The sequence below is a fragment of the Lissotriton vulgaris genome, chromosome 12 (assembly GCF_964263255.1).
Source record: "Lissotriton vulgaris chromosome 12, aLisVul1.2, whole genome shotgun sequence".
Lineage (NCBI taxonomy): Eukaryota > Metazoa > Chordata > Amphibia > Caudata > Salamandridae > Lissotriton > Lissotriton vulgaris.
Genome location: NC_141700.1, coordinates 120,236,071 through 120,255,416, shown reverse-complemented (window position 1 = coordinate 120,255,416; position 19,346 = coordinate 120,236,071). Strand labels below are relative to the sequence as shown.

At 42.7% G+C, this 19,346-nt stretch overlaps 1 protein-coding gene across 4 annotated transcripts in view; it reads left to right on the top strand.

Annotated features, from left to right (window-relative positions):
- The window catches only part of CCL25 (C-C motif chemokine ligand 25), an 88,145-nt gene that overhangs the window by 27,380 nt on the left and 41,419 nt on the right, over positions 1 to 19,346 (top strand). For 3 of the 4 annotated variants that reach the window (XM_086947476.1, XM_086947478.1, XM_086947477.1), the window contains exons 3-4: positions 14,955 to 15,075; positions 19,042 to 19,189. In XM_086947476.1, the coding sequence (XP_086803602.1) occupies positions 14,955 to 15,075; positions 19,042 to 19,189 (269 nt within the window). Of the gene's footprint in view, positions 1 to 14,954; positions 15,076 to 19,041; positions 19,190 to 19,346 lie in introns of those variants that run through there. The other variant, XM_086947475.1, reaches the window with a different exon arrangement.

Sequence of the window (19,346 nt, the reverse complement as noted above, 5' to 3'; positions counted from 1 at the left end):
CCCAATCAGAAGCGCAGTTAACCAAGAAATTGTGCAAAGATCATTAGATCAATCAAAGTTATTCAATTAACACTACATAGTAAAAGCCGTTTCAAAGACTGCTAAATGAAAGAGACATTAGATGACTAGATACTATGGACTCCTTCTAGGAACTCTATGATGCAATAAATCAGCAATAAATTAGCTCACAACTGCAGTGGCAGAATAGTGTGAATGGTAGACACAAAAGACAGACTTTTGGAGTCTGCTTTTTCACCCTGAAAGTCTTTTCCTTAGCCTTCTAATAAAAATAAATATACGTTTTGCAAACAGTTCCTAAAGACTTAATAATTAGCTGGAAGGGGTTTTCACCCCTTCAAGGCAGCTGGACTAAGGCCGCCATTAAAAGTTAGAAGTTATCCAGACGTAGTTGTGTTGTTTATTTCACCCAATGAAATCCACAAGTCTCGTTTTCAAACTGCTGGTGCTATAAATTCTAACTATTACAGGTTTTAAGGTATAATATGCAGATTGTGATGCCCTCCCCCAGACACAGCCACACCACTTGTAATTGGGAGCTCTGTGGAAACAGCTGTATACAGAAGGATCATATAACAGTGTACAGACCCCAAACTGAGGTCTTTGTTATCAGATGATTCTCACTAACATTCCACAGGGGGGCCCGTCCTTTGCTGCTATGCCATTATCAGTTCCATTTTTAGGTTTCGCCTGGGGCCGGAGCTCCTAGCTCCGCCCAGGAGAAATCTCATGTCTCTACAGTGTACTGCTTAGTCGCGCCCTCTGTTCCATTGGCTAGCTCCATAAATGGAGGCTAGCCATTGGAACAGAGATCTGTCCGTCATGGCCGGACCAGATTCGTGGGCGTTCCTGCATTTTTTTCCCTCTCCGCCCTTTTTGCATCGTCATCGGGCGGTGGGCGGAGTTTCGTTTTTTTTTTGGGTGTTTGTTTTCGTCATTATGCCGACCACGGCCGCCGGAAGAAGTCCAGGTGAGTGCCCGTTCCCGCCCCCCTCCCGCTGACAGTATGCCTGTTCCCGCCCCCCCTCCCGCTGTCCGTTCCTTTCCCGCCCCCCTCCCGCTGTCCGTGTGCCTGCCCGCCACGTTTCTGCTGCTTGTTTTTACCAGCCTCTGCAATTCCCGCCCCCCTCCCACTGTCCGTGTGCTTTCCCGCCCCTCCCGCTGTCCGTGTCTTTGCCGCCCCCCTCCCGCTATAATTACACTAACGTTAAGTGGTAAAGGCAGGCAGCACAGGGTGCGCACTTTTGTGCAGACTACATAGGGGCTAAATGAGATGCCTAATGTATGTAAGCATGTATATTATATGTAATTATGTAGCACTGGATTTCATCACCGCACGGCATACCTTTCACGAACGTCAAGTGCTGCCTGCTGATGGCTACTACAGAGACATTGAGGAGACAGTTTGAGTTCTGTCAGACTCACAGTTAAAGGACGAGTGGCTCGTTATATAGCCTAGGCTGCCTGCCGGCACGTGTGCGGGCTGCAGTTAAATTCAGAAAAGTGGTTGCTGCCTGATGACTCATGAGCTTGCGGTGCTGCGGTACAGAATACCACGGCACGACTGACCCGATCCAGCTGGGCCCACCGTGGCTGCCAACAACATCCAGACGCGCACTGCGGTGGCCGATGTGGGGCCGGTAAGCCACACCTTTGTAGAGCGCTTTGTCCACCCGGCCCGCCCTACTGGCGTTCCTGCAACAGAAGCCTCAAGTAGGCGTACTGAAGTCACCCGAGGTGCAGCTCTGCCTCAGTGTCCGTACTAGTGAACTGCCTGTCACAGATCATCCCCGTCGGCACCCTTATTAGAATTTGCATGGTGCTGCCTTGCCTGTTGTTCATGTTGCTTTTCAGCAACAGGCACTGCTCCAGAGGTGTAGTGTCACTGCTTGTTTTTACCAGCCTCTGCAATTCCCGCCCCCCTCCCGCTGTCCGTGTGCTTTCCCGCCCCCCCTCCCGCTGTCCGTGTCTTTCCCGCCCCCCCTCCCGCTGTCCGTCTTCCCGTTCCTTCCCCCCCCCCCCCGCTGTTCGTGTCCCCTGTCTTCTCGAAGGAAATCTGGCAACACTAAACCGTCTTGAAAAAGATGTTGTGAATAGTTCTTTGTAGTGTGACTCATTTGGATCTGTAATATTTCTGTGCCCATTGTACCTGGATAGGCCGCAGTGTTCGCAGTATAGAAATTTGGGTTGATACCTGGAACATACTCGGAATACCTGCAAACAAAAACCTGTTTGTACACTTCATTGCTGGGAATGTGGAAGGGCGGAAATGAACGCGTGATGTAGTTTGTTTGAGTACTTTCCAAACATCCATTCAATCTCTTCCCTTCTCTTTACTCTCGTCTCCCGCTCTCCACCGCTCTCGCTTCAAGCCTCGGTGCCTGCTGCAGTTAACCCACAGGAGCTTGTGAAAGTGCCAGATAGACCAGTAGCGGCCCTGCTCTTCAAAGCCTTCACATGGTCGAGCCCGGGGGGGGGGGGGGGGGGGCAAGGGGGGGGGGGGGAGGGGTGGGGGGGAGGGAGGGAGGGAGGGAAGGAGGCCAGTCCGGTCCTGGACAAATGTAAATATCGTGAAGTTCAGTGAGTTGCAAAAACCTGCTTCTCCCCCGAAGTGCTTCAGAGCATGATGTTTCCCACTTGCCCTTCTCCCATAGTGTGAAACTCCCCTCAAGGCCAGGGTGTAGCAAAGAAGTCGTTCCTGCTTGGGTAGGACCTTTCTGTTGGCTTTTTCGACACAGGTGCACTGCCTCGTGAACCGGTAGCAAGAGAGAGCGCTGGTATTCACGAGTCTCCAATGGTGCTGGAACCTAACCCGTTCCTTTACAAGCGCTCAGTTACGACATCAGTCCTGGTAATTCATGGCTAAGATCAGCGCTGCCCTTTGCTCTGGGAGCGCCCTGGGCAGAATCAGTTTGGCGTCCTCACTGCTGATCGTGGGTGAAATGGGGCACGAGGGAGCCCTTTTGTCTTCCCAGGTCAGTCCGTGGCTGGTTATCTCTGCAGTGACTGACCTCTGAACATAAGCATCTCTGCCTCTCCCCACCTCACCCGATTCACCCACAGCGCAGATGCTTCAAGCTGGTCAAGCTGGTGCCAAGTTGTCGGTGAGGGGTGGGTAGGATTTGTCTTTATGTGCAGCAAGGGTTGAGAAGGAGATGGGGTGGAGGGGGGTCTGAGGGAGAGTTAAACTGTGTCTGCTGCACGCAAGAGCCTCACGCAGGCAGCTCCATGACCTAGTAGGCGCCCTGGGTGTGGGCCTTGCTCGCCCATCCCTGACTAAGATGCTTTCAGAACCTTATCCAACCCTGGAAGTCAGAGCTGTGCATCACGCTCATTCTGCCCTACACTAAGCTATCTTTCATAAACTGTGGTAAGCTGAAATGTCAGATCAAAAAGTGATCTAATTACTCGCAATTGCATAGATTCCCTCCCCCTACGACACCCCTTTGTTAGAGTTGCTACATTTATTGTTGTTCACAAAGTAGATACATGTTTACACAATCTTTTTTTATTTTAACGATCTAATAAAAAATACTGCGCCTCAGTCAAAAGTATCTACCATGCAATATTTTGCTATGTATGCCTTTTTAAGTTCACCGCTTAAAATGCCGATTTCATCTTTTTACTCGATCCATATCGCACTTCTTTTAGAGTGTAGCATAACTATGCTAATGCAGGCTGATCAGCGAAGGGTCCTGCTCCCAGATTTCCTATTTCCATATTGTTGTAGCCCAAGATGTTGTTTTGCTCTGGTACTTTATTTTAAAGACCGCTTGAGGTCACACACGCATTCGCCAAACTATTACAAAACACTTCCCTCAACGAAGAGGCAGCCCTATTGGCTTTGCAAATACTAGTTTCAATAGTGCTTCAATTTCAGGCCCTCCACAGTGGATGGCAAGTCTTGTTACTATTTGGGTATCACCATTGACCTGCACGCCTGTCCCCTCACACCAGATTAGAAAGTTTGCATTTTCCAGTGCCAAAATAAACCTTCAAAGCAGCCCTCTCGAGTGTTTGCCTCATGATATATATGTTCAGGGAGGCAGTCAAGTCAAGGCACGTGAAAGACATTTACAACAGAGTTCAGAAGGGCTCGAAAAATATTTGACTTTGCATTATCAAATTTCAAATGCCCAGGTCTGTGGTTTTCGAAAATATTTGCAAATCGTATCACTCACAGTCCTGTAGGGTGCACTGTGAGGGATCCTGATTACTACTTAGAGAGCAGGTGCAAGCAGTCCAGGCCACCCGCTGCCAGCCGAACATGGTGCATTGTGCTGAGACAGAAGAGGTGGAAGGAAACTGCAAATGCTCATTTTAAAATCAGTGACTCTAAAGCTGATATGGGTTGAGTGGGACAGGTCCAGGCCAAATCTAGGTCAGTAGCACAGATTGGACTAGGAAAATGGATAGCAAAAATGTTCTAAGAAGGCTTCCACAATCAGACCTTCTTTGAAACTGTAGTAAGCAAAAGAACTTACAGTACCACTAAAACAAATGAACACTTGCTAGTGAGCATTGATGCCAAGACTTGGTATGATCGCCACGCAACAGTCAAATATTCACAAACCATTTTGCACCTTATACTAAGCCGCGGCCCGTGCAGGTAAGAGCGGTAGGGCCGGGTTGGGGGAATTTCAATAGAAGGTGATGAGGGAAAATTAACTATTTCATTTTCCCACGCATCATCGGTCGAAATCCCCCCTCACCAGGCCCCACCGCCCCACCACCCTTACCTGCACAGGCTGCGGCTGCCGATACTTCTGACAGCTGAATATGTAAAAACATTTGGAAGCTGTATCGATAAAACATCTGAGTCGGGAAACAACCTTTACAACGCAACCATTACATCACATTACATTTACAACCCAGTCATTACATCTCAACATGCTTTACAACGCATGTTACTACAACGCATCCATTACATTGCATGTCACTACAATGCATGACACTACATCGCATGTCACTACAACGCAGAAATTACATCGCATGTCATTACAACGCATACCATTACAACGCATAGTACCCCTACACTATCCAAAACGTACCCTACTGTTGCACCCCATGGAGTTAGAATGGTAATTTTTACCCCTACACTATCCAGCACTTACCCTACTGTTGCACCCCCTGGAGTTAGAATAATAATTTTTACCCCTAAACTATCCAACACTTACCATACTGTTGCACTCACTGGCGTTAGAATAGTAATTTTTATCCCTACACTATCCAACACTTACCCTACTGTTGCACTCACTGGCGTTAGAATAGTAATTTTTACCCCAATACTATCCAGCACTTACCTTAAATGCAACGTAATGGTATGCATTGTAATGATATGCGTTGTAAAGGTATAATGCGATGTAATGGAATGCATTGTAAATGTAGTTTATAAAAAATAGTTGTAGTGGTATGCAATGTAAATGTATGCGTTGTAAAGGATGTTGCGATGTAAAAACTGCGTTGTAAAGTCATGCGTTGTAAATGTATGCGTTGTAACGTCATACATTCATCAGAGTCAAACTCACAACTGTATCAATAAGACATATGGATTGAGCTCACATATGACGCTTTACAAAGGACATATACAAGGTCGTTTCTATACCGGCTAACCATACAGCAACATATGCTTCTGAACTGAATGGATCTATAAGTGGTAGCCATGGTTACCAGCTGATCACCCTGTCTTACTCTTTAGCTTCCCCAGGCTCAGGGTCATGAAGGCAGCAGTAGAAACAGATCTTCTCATCAGCAATGCAATATTTACTGAGTTTTACTTCAATATACTCCTTCAAAAAGCTCTAGAGTCTACAGAATTGCACTCTATTAAAAGTTTGCTCTCAGTCTGTGATCCTAAAAACTGAAATTCTGATATTAACATAGACCTCCATGTGGTAACTGAACTCTCACTGCAGTGCAATATTTGTATAATATATGGCACCCAATACTTTGTCCCTTATATACAATGTATATGTACTTATGATGCACCCATCACAGGAAACAAGCTTTAGCAATACAATAGGTCTCGCAATACTGAAAGTTTGAGCTAATAATAATGCAACACCAATAGCTCAAACTTTCAGCAATTGCATTGCAAATGTTTTTTTATATTTATTTTTTAAGGAATTGCTGCATCAAAGCTTTAGCTTAAGATGCTTAAAGCTAAAGCGAGGGTGCCCTAATTGTAATAAAAGTAAAGAAATAGAAAAAAAATGCATTGGCCGCATTTTTTTCTATTTATTTACTTTTGTTACCATGGCAGCACCCGTGCTTTAGCTTTAAACATCTTAAGCTAATGCACGGGTGCCGCAATTGCTTCAAAGGTAAATAAATAAAAAAAAGGCATGTGGACACATTTTTTTCTATTTCTTTGCTTTTTAAGCAATCGCGGCACCCACACTTTAGCTTAAAATGCTGAACCGTGGGTGCCGCATTTGTAAAAAAAAGTAAAGAAATAAAATAAAAAAGTTGGGCAGCTGCATTTTTTTTCTATTTATTGACTTTTGAAGCAATCGCAGCACTCATGCTTTATCTTAAGATGATTAAAGCTAAAGTGTGGCTGCCACCATTGCTACAGAAGTAAACCAACGGAAAAGAACTAGGGGCTGCCTGCTTTTATTCCTTCTATTTATTTACTTTAGTTACAATGGTGGCACCCACTCTTTCGCTTTAAACATCTTAAGCAAAAGCGCGGGTCCCGCGAATGCTTCAAAAGTAAAGAATTAGAAAAAAAGGCATGGGAGAAATTTTTTTCTATTTATTTACTTTTGAAGCAATTGTGACACCTGAGCTTTGGCTTAAGATGTTTAAAGCTAAAGCAGGGTGTACCGCCATTGTAAGAAAAGTAAAGATATAGAAAAAAAGGCATGTGACCGAGTTCAGCGAGCCGCAAATAACAAAAGAAAGGTGTGGCTGCCATTACTGCAGCCGAGGCAGGCCGCGCTGGTTAAATAAATTAGAAAAAACATTAGGGGAGAGCATGTCCTGCTTGCAACAGCAGGCAGGGGAAAGTGATTTGACCAAATAGTGCTTCGAGGCTGTAATTAAAACATATAGAGCAGTGGTCTTCAAACGTTTTGATTCCGAGACCCCGGTTAAAATTTTCTAGGCGTAAGGACCCCCTGCGGACAAAAAATTCTAGAACCTGGTACTCCTTATCATTGACTACCATAAATGTTCTCCAATCTGTGACTGCACCTCATTAGTACCAGTTTAACACCGCAATATAGCAACAAGCAACAAAAAGGCGACCAGTGCAGCTTTACAAAGGGCCTTCTGCTGAGCGGAAACACCTGTTGCTGCTTTTTAGTAACTTTTGAACCTTTTGAGTAAAAAGATTTTTTTTAAAAAAATCTGCAGAATATGCGGAAGAGGCTGTATTATATGGCAAATGCAGCAAATCTATAATTATGCTAAAATTGCTGCGACCACACAATCACATAATCCCAGTGGCCCTTGGTGTCAGAGCTGTAACACATGTGCTGCAACTTCATTGCACAGCATCAGAGGAAAACCCTACTATCATGGGATGCTGACGCCTTGATATTTACATCTGCATGTAACTGGAGGTAGCTGAACATCATTCATCATAATTAAAGCGTAACATTTACAATCATTCATGATGAACTGTAAGGTCCAAGTAGTATGCTTTAATTCCAGGGTACTAAGTGGTCCCTTAATCTTCCTTCATACTGTTTTTCTAAAAATGTTTTTATTTTTAACATTAATAAAAATAAATGCTTTTATTTTAGAAAAAACTGACTCCTGCTTACATTAGTTTGTTTCTGTTGTTGACTTCAGTCATGTTTTGGGGGGCTGGAGGGCCTTCAGAGTCTGAACATGGGGGCTGGGTCAAAGGTGTGGCTAAAAACAAAATATTCTGCACGTTTTTTAGGTCTTTCACCGTCGGGTAGCTGCATATAAAAGAACGGCCAGCTTCAATGAATAATAAATACATTTTTAAAACATTGTTACTCGGTGGGAAATGCACTCTAGTACATTATGAAGCCTCTATTAGGTAATGCATTGCAAAGGTCTGTGTGAAACCAGAGAGAGACAGAATTAAATCGTTGATGCTGCAGTGGAGAATAGTGGCTTGTGTATTTTTAGTGCTATGAGGTCACAGTCTGTGACAGAAAGCACTGTGAATATGTAAGTCATTATTTTATACTTGCATTATACACAGTATAAGATTGACCACTACAAAATGTGAAATGTTTTACAATAAAATTGAGCTTTCAAAATATAGGGGCTTCCCTTGCCCTGCTGGTGCATCCCTTTTTATGACGATTTGGTTGCTCAGAGTGCGGACCCATATCTACGCAAAGTCACTTTGCCTGGCTTTTCATGGCCTCCTAGATATGATGTAAGTCAACATAGCACAAGCTTCTGCGTTGCCTTACACTGCATCAGTTCCATGAGCATTGTGGTTTTCCACGCAACACCCATGGGTTTTGACACATACCCAGATTTACAATGATCTGTACAAAACTGTACGGCGTCCCAGGGGGAGTGAACCGAGGAGAAATATCTTTCTTTCGCCTCAATTGTTTCCTCTTTCTATGTGCAGCACACATAGAAAGAAGAAAAGCCTCCATACATTGTTTTTGTGCAGGAAGGTGTGCCTTCCTGCACAAAAACAATCATGCCAACAATGCAGACCCCCTTGCACCATGTGCAAGGGTGCCTGCGTTGGTGCTAGGCACCAAATTATGCGCCGGCAGAAAGGACAGGAAGGCACAATATCTCATAAATATGGTCCATTTCTGCCCTTTCCAATTGGCATAGGGCAGCACAGCAAAAATTCTCGCGGCGCTGCCCTACACCATTCCATTGTAAGTGAGACCCTATGTAATGCAATTTTTTTACATAACTGTCCTTTCAACACCTTTCTCATGGATAGTTAGCGCTATGTAAACAACAATAACAATTAAAAGCAAGCACTTACAGCTCAGTTAACTCTATGCACTACCACTCAAAAAGCTTCAAGTCATTTGATACATTTTATTAACTGCAACAGCACTCTCCTGTGCTGTGAAATCGAAATAAGGCACACACGTAAACAAATGCGCCATTCTGCCAGTGTGCTGCTGGCCGGCCTGAAACAAATGCAAATGTGTACAACTAGTTAATCTGAAAATGTGAAGGATTTGCAGGTTAACTCGTTGTGCACACTTGTATTTCTTTCAGGCCAGCAGTACACTGGCAGAAAGGCGTGTTAAGCTGTCTGCCTGGCTTCAATTTCCCTGAATACCACTCCAGCCAAAACATTTCAACTATGGCAATTAATCATCTGAAGAGCGCGATCCCCTTTCCATGACTCCACGCACCTCTGGGGGTCCCGCCCCACAGATTAAAGACCTCTGATCCAGAGTAACAACACATGTAACAGGGGCAGTCCTCATGGGAGGTTACAACAAGAGAAAGGCAGTACTAAGGAGTGACTACTAAGCCTATTTACCAATGAAAAGCCACCATTTACATAGGACAGTAACAGAAGCCAAATAGAAAGATGGTCAGAAAGTTGGCGGAGCTTCATGCCCATATCCTGAATAAGGCTATAGTAGTAAAACTTTAATTTAATCTTTTCAGGAAAGCTCACGTCCTGATGATGATCTAAAGTCATGTTAGATCGAAACGCCGTCGACCCTTGCAAGGAAAACTCCCCTTCCCTACTGTATATATTTTTTCGGGGAATACCCTTGCTTGTGACACCTTGTATATAGTTTTTTAATATTTCACTCAGTCACTATAAGCACTTTGTCACATGTGTGAGCACCTGAAAAAACCGAGAAAACATAACTGTGTAAGCATTAATAAAGTCCTTTGTTTGTAACCTTACAAAACTGTCTCCCAAGTTTAACTTATCTACCAGAAATAATTTCTCTTACCTGGACCTTCTTAGGCCATCTAGAAATAATTTTTTTCAACTAGGACCTTATTAGGCCACCCATGACCATTGTTCTTTTTAACAATACTTTGACCCCAGGTTTTGACTAAAGGGGTACCCTTGTTTCCCATAACTACTCTACGCGCAGTGGCTACACTGCAAGGGTTCCGCTCATCGAGTGGTATTCATGATTAAATCGTGCACCATAGACACCAACTAACTCGGAGATGTCTATACAAGTAGGCACTACCTACACAGAAGAATACATAGCAAGTAAATTGACCGGGCCATCTCTACTTCAGGGCCCTGCTTTAAACACGAGAACAACCACAGACCCAGCTAGTGACAAACTATCTGAGCTTGAACGTCTGAAGAAAAAACATGTAAGGACAGAGTTGCATGCCCGTATGCTAACTGATTACTTAAGAGCAGAAATTATACCAGTCGGACTCCAGGTGAGAAACATCCCTGCCATTTTCATCCAAGATCCAAAATTCAAAACAGGTTCTGCTCATATCGGCACCACCTGTTCACGCCACTGGATGGTGCTCGGTATAGACACAGCAATAGAACATAGTAAACAGGAACTAGAAGAGATCAAAGCCCTAGAAGAGGCCATAAAAAGTTTAGACACTCTGGCAGACGCAAAAACTTGTCTTGAAAAGATTGAACGAACTATCCAGGATTTTGAAGCTTTTGAAATCCACAAGAAAACAACCAAAGTGACAAAAGATATTAAGAATTATAACAAAGAAAAAACTTATCCCTACCTCCAGGAAGATTTCTTTTCTGAAAACCATCAGGAACAACAAAAATTTCCTACAGGTACTTGGGGACGTTTTCGAAACAGAGCCCCCGTAACTTTCTCAGTCTCTTCAGCCGAATCAGACGGCGCTGAGTTAACAGAGGGTCCTAGCACCTCATCCCACGGCAACCCACCACCACCTCCTCATTTTTTAGGCAGGGGCCAACAGAGGAATATAGACATCCCCAGAGGGAGGGGGAGGGGGAGAGGGAGAGGCAGAACCAAACCGAGGTACAACTTCCCCCCGGGAGAGCGCCAAACCAGGAATCGCTTCTACCAATGGGGTTACCAATATTGAATACTGAAGTTCCCCAGCAACCCAACATGCAATCTAATATGGAAACTATACCCATATTTAACCTCTCCAGTCACCAGCTAAACTCTACCGACATCTCTCTGCTGAATAGAGGACTGTCCTTCGTCCCATCAGAAAAGCCTAACTGGTTTAACATTCAGTCAGAGATGTTTCAGTTTTTCAGAAAAATAAGATTACAAACTTTTTTCAAAGACAGAGAAGCTGCCTTAAAATATGATACAACGGGCCTACGCCCAAACTCCTCCTTTAATCCAGCGACCAGTATTATGCCCCCAGAAGTGATTACTTTTGAACATCTAATCCTTCGTGAACTAGACAATTTGAAGAAAGACTATAGATACACACCATATAACATCAGTAAAGAAGAAAGAAATAGTCTCATTGAACTAAAAATGAATGACACTATTGTGATCAAACCCTGTGATAAGGGCGGTGGGATTGCAATTCAGATCGCACTGTCTATGAAGCTGAAATTGAGCGTCAGATAAACAATACAGCACATTATGAAAAACTGAGACAAAACCCCACAAAAGAGATAAGTGAAAAGATCCAACAGATCACTAAGAATGCCTTAGAAGAAGGTTATATCAGTAAGAATGAATATCTGTTCTTAAACAACAAGGAACCCCGCATTCCAGTACTGTATACCCTTCCCAAACTACACAAAGACCTGAGTAAACCACCAGGGAGACCTATCCTTTCAGGATGTGGTTCTATTCTGGAACCCTAGGGAAGTATATTGACTTCTTCATAAAAGACTTGGTAAAAGACACAACCACATACATTAAAGACACCACACATCTAATAAACCTTATTGAATCTCATCCTTATCACCCTGAGTCAGAACTCCTTGTCACCCTTGACATCGAATCACTATATACGAATATTCCTCAACAAAAAGGAATGGATGTAATTCGTAACCACCTCAATAAGCGCCCAGCACCACATCAAGTGCCCACAGATTTCATCATGAATCTACTCGAGATTGCCCTTACCATGAACTATTTCCTCTTTAAAGACTCATACTACAGACAATGCAAGGGGACATCCATGGGGGCTATTTTTGCCCCCAACTTTGCCATACTCTTTGTAGATGACTTCGAATCCAACATCATTCTAAACAGAGGCAACCCGTACCGAGATAACATACTTAGCTGGCGCAGATACATAGATGATGTGCTTATGATTTGGAAAGGGGATGAAGATACCCTAAAAAAATACTGTGAGTGGCTGAACAACAGCCAACCTGACCTAAGATTCACTTTTAATTTTGATAAAAATCGAATTGATTATCTAGATGTCACCATCAAGTGTCATGAGGAGGAATTATACACCACCCTCTTCAGGAAGCCTACAGAGCGCAATACGCTCCTAGAATACCACAGTTCACACCCAAGGGCCCTCCGGGATGGTCTTCCCTACGGCCAATTCCTTAGAATCAGGCGTAATTGTAAATTCAAACAAGACTTTTTCCTAGAGGCAGAAACTCTATGTTCAAAACTGATGAACAGAGTCTACCCCAGAAAACTGGTGAGAAGATCTATGAAGCGAGCTTGGTACGCCCATAGAGAACATCTTCTACAACCAAAAAAGAGAGAAGCATTAAAAAGAATAACCTGTGTGACAACTTTTGGCACAATCAGTAATAAACTGTGCAAAGCGATTAAGAAACATTGGCCTGTACTGTCCCCCCTGGAACTTAATACAGGACTGCCCCTTTTCTCATTCAAAAGAGGCCGTAACCTAAAAGATCATTTAGTACGAGCAGCCACCATCGCCAAAAAAAACACAACAATAGAGACATGTCTAAATCTACCTCCTATTGTAGGGCACCACAAATGCAACAACTGCACTGCATGCGAATTCACGAAAAATACTAAGGTGTTTGAATATGAGAACTGTAAACACACATTAAAAACTTTCACTAATTGTAACTCTAAGAATGTTATATATTGTGTTAAATGCCCCTGCCAACAACTGTATATTGGCCAAACTACCCAACAGATAAAAACCAGGATTTCGCAACACAGGAGCAGAATTCGCTGCAAAGTTTTATCTGCACCATTGGTGGAACACTACGTTGAAAAAGGACATTCAGAAAACGATCTACAGTGGCAAGTGGTGGACCAGCTCTTGCCTAATACCAGAGGAGGAAACCAACAGACAATCTTGATTCGCCTTGAGTGTAAATGGATTTTTCTTTGCAAAAGTATTAAGAAAGGACTCAACACTCTGGATGAGTGGAACAGCTATGGCTAACTACAGACTCTTATGAGTATGGAACACAAATGTTTTTATAACACGAAGATCCTATATTTCAAAATGTATAGCATTCTATGTTATGGGCAACTGCAATCACCCATGTACGCTCTGCAAGTATTTCCCCACTGAGCAGGCGCGTAAAAGACACTGTACCCTCAGGCATGCGCGCCGACTAATCCAATCATGGTCACGCAAGCAACAACGAGTCAGCGCATGCGTTAAAACTCAACCAGGAAGTAACTGCTGCAGCGTTCTCATACGCCGTAGCATTGAAGCAGAGGTAGTCGCGCCACGGACCGCGGCGATCAAGTAAGTGAATGCGCCTCCCCGGTCGGTATCCCTTGCCTACACACTACGTTTGGCATATGATGGGACCATTAATCTACAGCTAAATGCCTCCCGCTTTTTGTCTCTTGCAGTTCCCGCCGGAACGTGGGACACCAAATGATACCGGGTATTGTAGAACTTCCTTCTAAACCCAGACAGCATTAGCATGTACCAACTGAGTTCGTAATTGTAATCCTTACTCCTTAATCCGTTACAGATAAATAAACCCGCTCCCATTGAATATCCCTACCTCTGCAATACGAGTAATTGGACCATTATTGGTAACGGTTTTTATCCTTTTATTTGCTTTAACTTAACCCAGTTAAAAAAGTGTTAAAACAAGCCCAAAAAACCTTGAATTTTTCTCACTTTCAGACTCTGAAGAAACCTTTTTGAGCTAGAACTATCCTAGAAGTATGAATAATTAATATTTCTTGGCAAAATAAAACCTAAGTAAATTTCGTAAATTATAGATGCAGCCTACTTCAACCCTAGTGATTGTATATGTTATATTGATTTTTTCCGAACCTCCTGCTTTATACAGTTGGACCGTATACCTCAAAGTACCAACAACTTGACCGCTGAGTCAGATAATACATCTATCACAACGTGCAAAGTAAGCTAATTCGCTTAATACAAAAAAAAGCGCGTAAATTAAACTCTTACCAAAAGTTTTCCTCTAATGAAAATAAAAGCGCGCTGCATTCACGGTTTGCCCTATTTCTACATGTATAGAAATGTGCATGAATTATATGCCACTGGGAGCACCGTTCACTTCGTTTTTCGAAGCTATGTTTTTGTAAGGCTATAGTAGTAAAACTTTAATTTAATCTTTTCAGGAAAGCTCACGTCCTGATGATGATCTAAAGTCATGTTAGATCGAAACGCCGTCGACCCTTGCAAGGAAAACTCCCCTTCCCTACTGTATATATTTTTTCGGGGAATACCCTTGCTTGTGACACCTTGTATATAGTTTTTTAATATTTCACTCAGTCACTATAAGCACTTTGTCACATGTGTGAGCACCTGAAAAAACCGAGAAATCATAACTGTGTAAGCATTAATAAAGTCCTTTGTTTGTAACCTTACAAAACTGTCTCCCAAGTTTAACTTATCTACCAGAAATAATTTCTCTTACCTGGACCTTCTTAGGCCATCTAGAAATAATTTTTTTCAACTAGGACCTTATTAGGCCACCCATGACCATTGTTCTTTTTAACAATACATATCCTGAATACAGCATGTCTCAGAGAGACAGCGCAAGCACTGCCTAGGTGAGACCTAAAAATGAAATCTCATAATATTAACTTCTGTTTTCCCATTTGTATTTCATGCAGGATACTACGAAAACTGCTGTCTGTCTTATGCTCAGAATATACACCTAAAACTCCTTTATAAGCATGTGAAATCCTATAAGGAACAGGAAATCAACGAGAGCTGCAATAGGAAAGCAGTCGTGTAAGTATACATTGTTCCTTTTTTAATATTTGCTCAGTGATGTCAATGTGTGTCTGCCATTGAGGAATGCCCACAAATCTATGGTCAAGTGGCCAAGAATTGTACAATATTTGAAACGGGACTACAGCTTCTTGTGAAATGCTATTGGAATGCCACTTAGGTCCAGGCCAGATTATAGAGATAATCACTGGCTGTAAATGATTTCACTTTAAGTTGGCACCTCTGGATACGACTGCGTGATGGCAAGTGATGGGTGACAGATGGAAACCCAACCAGGATTTGGTTGGTGGTAGGGAAGATGAGATCAAATAACCTATGATTAGTGTTAAGACCTTAAAGGAGAAGTACGTAGCTACAAAAAGCATAAATAAAATGTTTCTTCCGCCAAATACAATGCTAACGTTTACTGCCCTGTCACTGCTGAAGTCCCAAGTCCTTCTTAGGGTCCAGCCAAAATTACTATCAGCCAACATCAGAGAATCCAGTTGCTAAAATATATAAATGAATATCAATTCTAAAAGTTAATTGTCTGATCTGAATGACATCTGCAGGTATCCGTTAGGAAAGAATATGCAGGAAATTAAGATTTTAAAAAAATATATATTTTCTGTTTAAAAATTGCTTGAATCTTTGGGTATCTACACCCTTGCTGAATGTTAATGCTCATCAATACTCCTGGCCAGTAAGAAAGTAAATTGTACAATGTTCTTGCTGATTGTGACAGGATACAATTTTGTCCCGTAAGAAATAAGTAGCGGCTCCTATTCCAAACAATAAGGACAGTCGGAGACAGAGAAGGTCCAGTTTCTCTGATATTTCTTCTAATATCAATGTTCTAAACAAACTAGGAATCTCTCTTACATGTCTATTAAAAATAAAAATATATATTTAAAAAACTGTAATTGTAAAAATGTCTTTTATAGAACTGTTTTACTCCAATTTCCGCACTTTCTTCAATGTGATCCCCAAGTAATACGTTATGTATGTGTTGATAATCAGTGTGCACATTCAGCTCCTGCACCCGCCGTTGTTATATTCTCATGATCTACTGTATGTCATAATGGAATTGAACTAGGTTTGCTCCACTTATACAATGAATATTATGTGTTCTTGTCTCACGTCTAAGAATTTACATGGAGCCCTAAATCACTGCCAGGGCCTCAATGTTGTACTGAGTGCAGATATTAGGTTTTGTGATGGGATGTGGGTTTTTACATATATTTGAGGTAACTGGGGTGGTAATCTTTAGGTCTTGGCTACAGAGAAAGCTTTAGCTGTCTGTTGGCCAGGCCTATTGTTTCCAGTAGGTATTGAGTGGAGCTTTGGGTCAGCACCCTTGCCCATGATTGAATGGCTTTATTGTCTGTACCAGTTGCTTTCCTCTTCATTCGAAGGCTTTCCCCTCTATTCTTGCGTGTGTCTGCCCTGGAGTGTTTGGGTCTTGCAGTCTTCTGATTGGTTTACTTGTATCCTCCCAGGGCGGCCATTGCTTCCATTCAGGAAACCACTTTTTCTATTCCATTATGCACTCCTCATGAGTTTTGTTGCGTTCTCTGTCCAATGTGCTGCTTCCCTCATCATTTTGTCCCCCTCACCCTTCCATCTCCTTGTTGCTTGCCCCCGCGCTCGACCGTTGCTTCCCTGCCCCTCCACATCATGCTGTTTTTAAATATCACCCACCTCTACTATTCCATTACTTCCCATTCCTTCAGATCTATTTGAGAGCATTTGTAATGTTTTCTTTTTTTTAAAAGAACAAAGAAACATGCAGGGAGTTTATTCTCACTTACTACAAGGACAGTGAAAGGAGTCTATCCTGATCACAGTGTCACCTTTGTCATTATCTTCCGTAACACTAAGAAGCCGGGGTGGCACTGCCAAAAATGGCAATAGCATAGTACATTTTTAGTCGACTAGGTCGCGTGGGAATAGTTTCCCAACACAGCAGTTTGTGCCTTTAACCAGCTGTAAGGTGAGGTCGTTTTTATTGGGTACACAATATATAGTACAACCATAAAAGCATACAATAATATTTATATATTTTAAAATCAATAAAAATCTGTAAGGAATTAACATAACAGGATAGTTAATTGACATATCCCAAGATTTGCTTAGCATGGTCTAAGACAGATGTTCACAGTCCAAATTAATTATTTTTCAGCTGTCACCTTCGTGCAAAAACTACTTTTGCCATGGCAGCATTATTTAAATGTGGTAGGCCTTGCTCTAGTGGCCTGGGAGCAGTCTTTTCCCGCCAATTTTGCTGTCTGGACATTCCAGTCAAACACAACAAAGATGGCGGAAGAAATGCCTGCAAATTGTCTAAGCACCGGCAATCATAAATGCCTGCAAATTGTCTAAGCACCGGTAATCATAAATGCCTGCAAATTGTCTAAGCACCGGCAATCATAAATGCCTGCAAATTGTCTAAGCACCGGCAATCATTTGGGGGTAGCATTCCATGCCAGCTCAGATTAGACCCAGCCATGTGCAGACCACTCCTGGGCCAGTCAGCTGGATGCAGCTTGGTTCCAGTGGCACAGTGAGCAAAGGCCCCACTATAGGCATAGCCTTGGCCACTTAGGGCATTACGTCAAACACACAAAAAGTGATGGGGGAATCCATGCCACCACTGGCATTAGCAGAGAAGCAGTATTCCAACCATCGTTTTTTTGCTCAGCATGCCACCTCAGATTAGACCCAGCCATATGCAAATCAGTCTTGGTCCTGCTGCCCAAGGAACAGTCCAACCCAAACTGCCAAGCCGGGTCCTTTCCAAACCAAACACAAGCGAGTCAAGACCAGTATCACCCTTGAAATCATTCCTCCCGTTACTTCTTGTGAGTCTCAGGACATATAATCAACCTCCAAAGACAGGAGTCCTGGGATTCTACTGGGCACGTTGAGTGGGTTGTGTGGAGCAGTGATAATGGCTGCCAGTGCATTGAAGTTTCTAATTTTACAAAGAGATAAAAAGCAGACTGTGCCAAGGTGTTCCTGTAAACTTTCTTAATGGAAGAAATGGGCCAGTAATCACTTATGTAAAAAAAATAATTACACAGCGACCAAACAATGCCTAGTCTGAGATCTCGCCATCTGACTAATAATGAAATTACCCAATATATCAGGAAGCTTTTTTATGCACATGGTTTGATACATATCTGTTACAAATCATATCGCAATCTTCATCAACTGCCTCTAGAGATCTTTCCTTTTCAACAAAGAGAAAAAGCCCCAACTAGATGAAAATATTTTTAGATCCTTTCTTGAAGTTTCTGGCATTTCCTGCAGTCAGCAAGGATCTCCCACGGTATTGTAATCGCCTTAATTGTCTTCAAGAAAAATTGTGTTAATTGTACTTTTATTAAATGATGCAAAGGATGTTGGGGGAGGATTCTGCCAGATGGCTAGGGCGGTTACCCTCAAATCTGGGGAGTCGGGTTCGAGTCTCGGCAACGACGCACAAGATCTTGTGATTCTGGGCAAATCACTTAATCAAAAAAGAATGTCTCCTTGTCTAATGCAACTGATGCTCGTGTAAAGCGCTTTGATACCCGATACCTGCAGGTCAAGTTTGCACTATATAAAACTCTGGAAAAAAATAAAAAGGAGCCACAGTGTGCACTTTGGAGTTTTTCCTCCTGAAATCTAATAAATGATCCAGCCCCTACTCAGGGACTGGATTTCTAATCTCATTTCAATGAAAGCTTTTTAGCTCTGACTGCCCAGGTTTACTTTCTTAATGCTGTTCACATCAAGATATAAGACAAAAAGACAACAACAAATGCTCACATCTAGATATAAGACACAAAGACAACAACAAATGCTCACATCTAGATATAAGACACAAAGACAACAAAAAATGCTCACATCTAGATATAAGACACAAAGACAACAAAAAATGCTTGTGATGGGCACAATTGAATTTCACAAACTGAATAAATGTTATTGATCTTTTATTCCCAGATTCCGCATGTCCAGGAAAGGGAAGGTCGTCTGTGGTGACCCGAAGGAGCACTGGGTACAACATCTCATGAAACGTCTGAACAACAGGACAAACCTTAACACGATGAGGCCATTTCAGAAGAAAAAATCTGCACAACAGCTGGGCAAGGTGAGTAGGCATAATCCAGCTGCAACAAGTAGACTAGTTGATACCCAGCAGCGAGTACTGGTGTGGGCGGACCAGTGGTGGCTAGTAGGGAATGGGGGTGGCGGGGCAGAAGTGGCAGGGGGTTGAGACGACAGGGGGGGGTTTGAAAATATTTTCT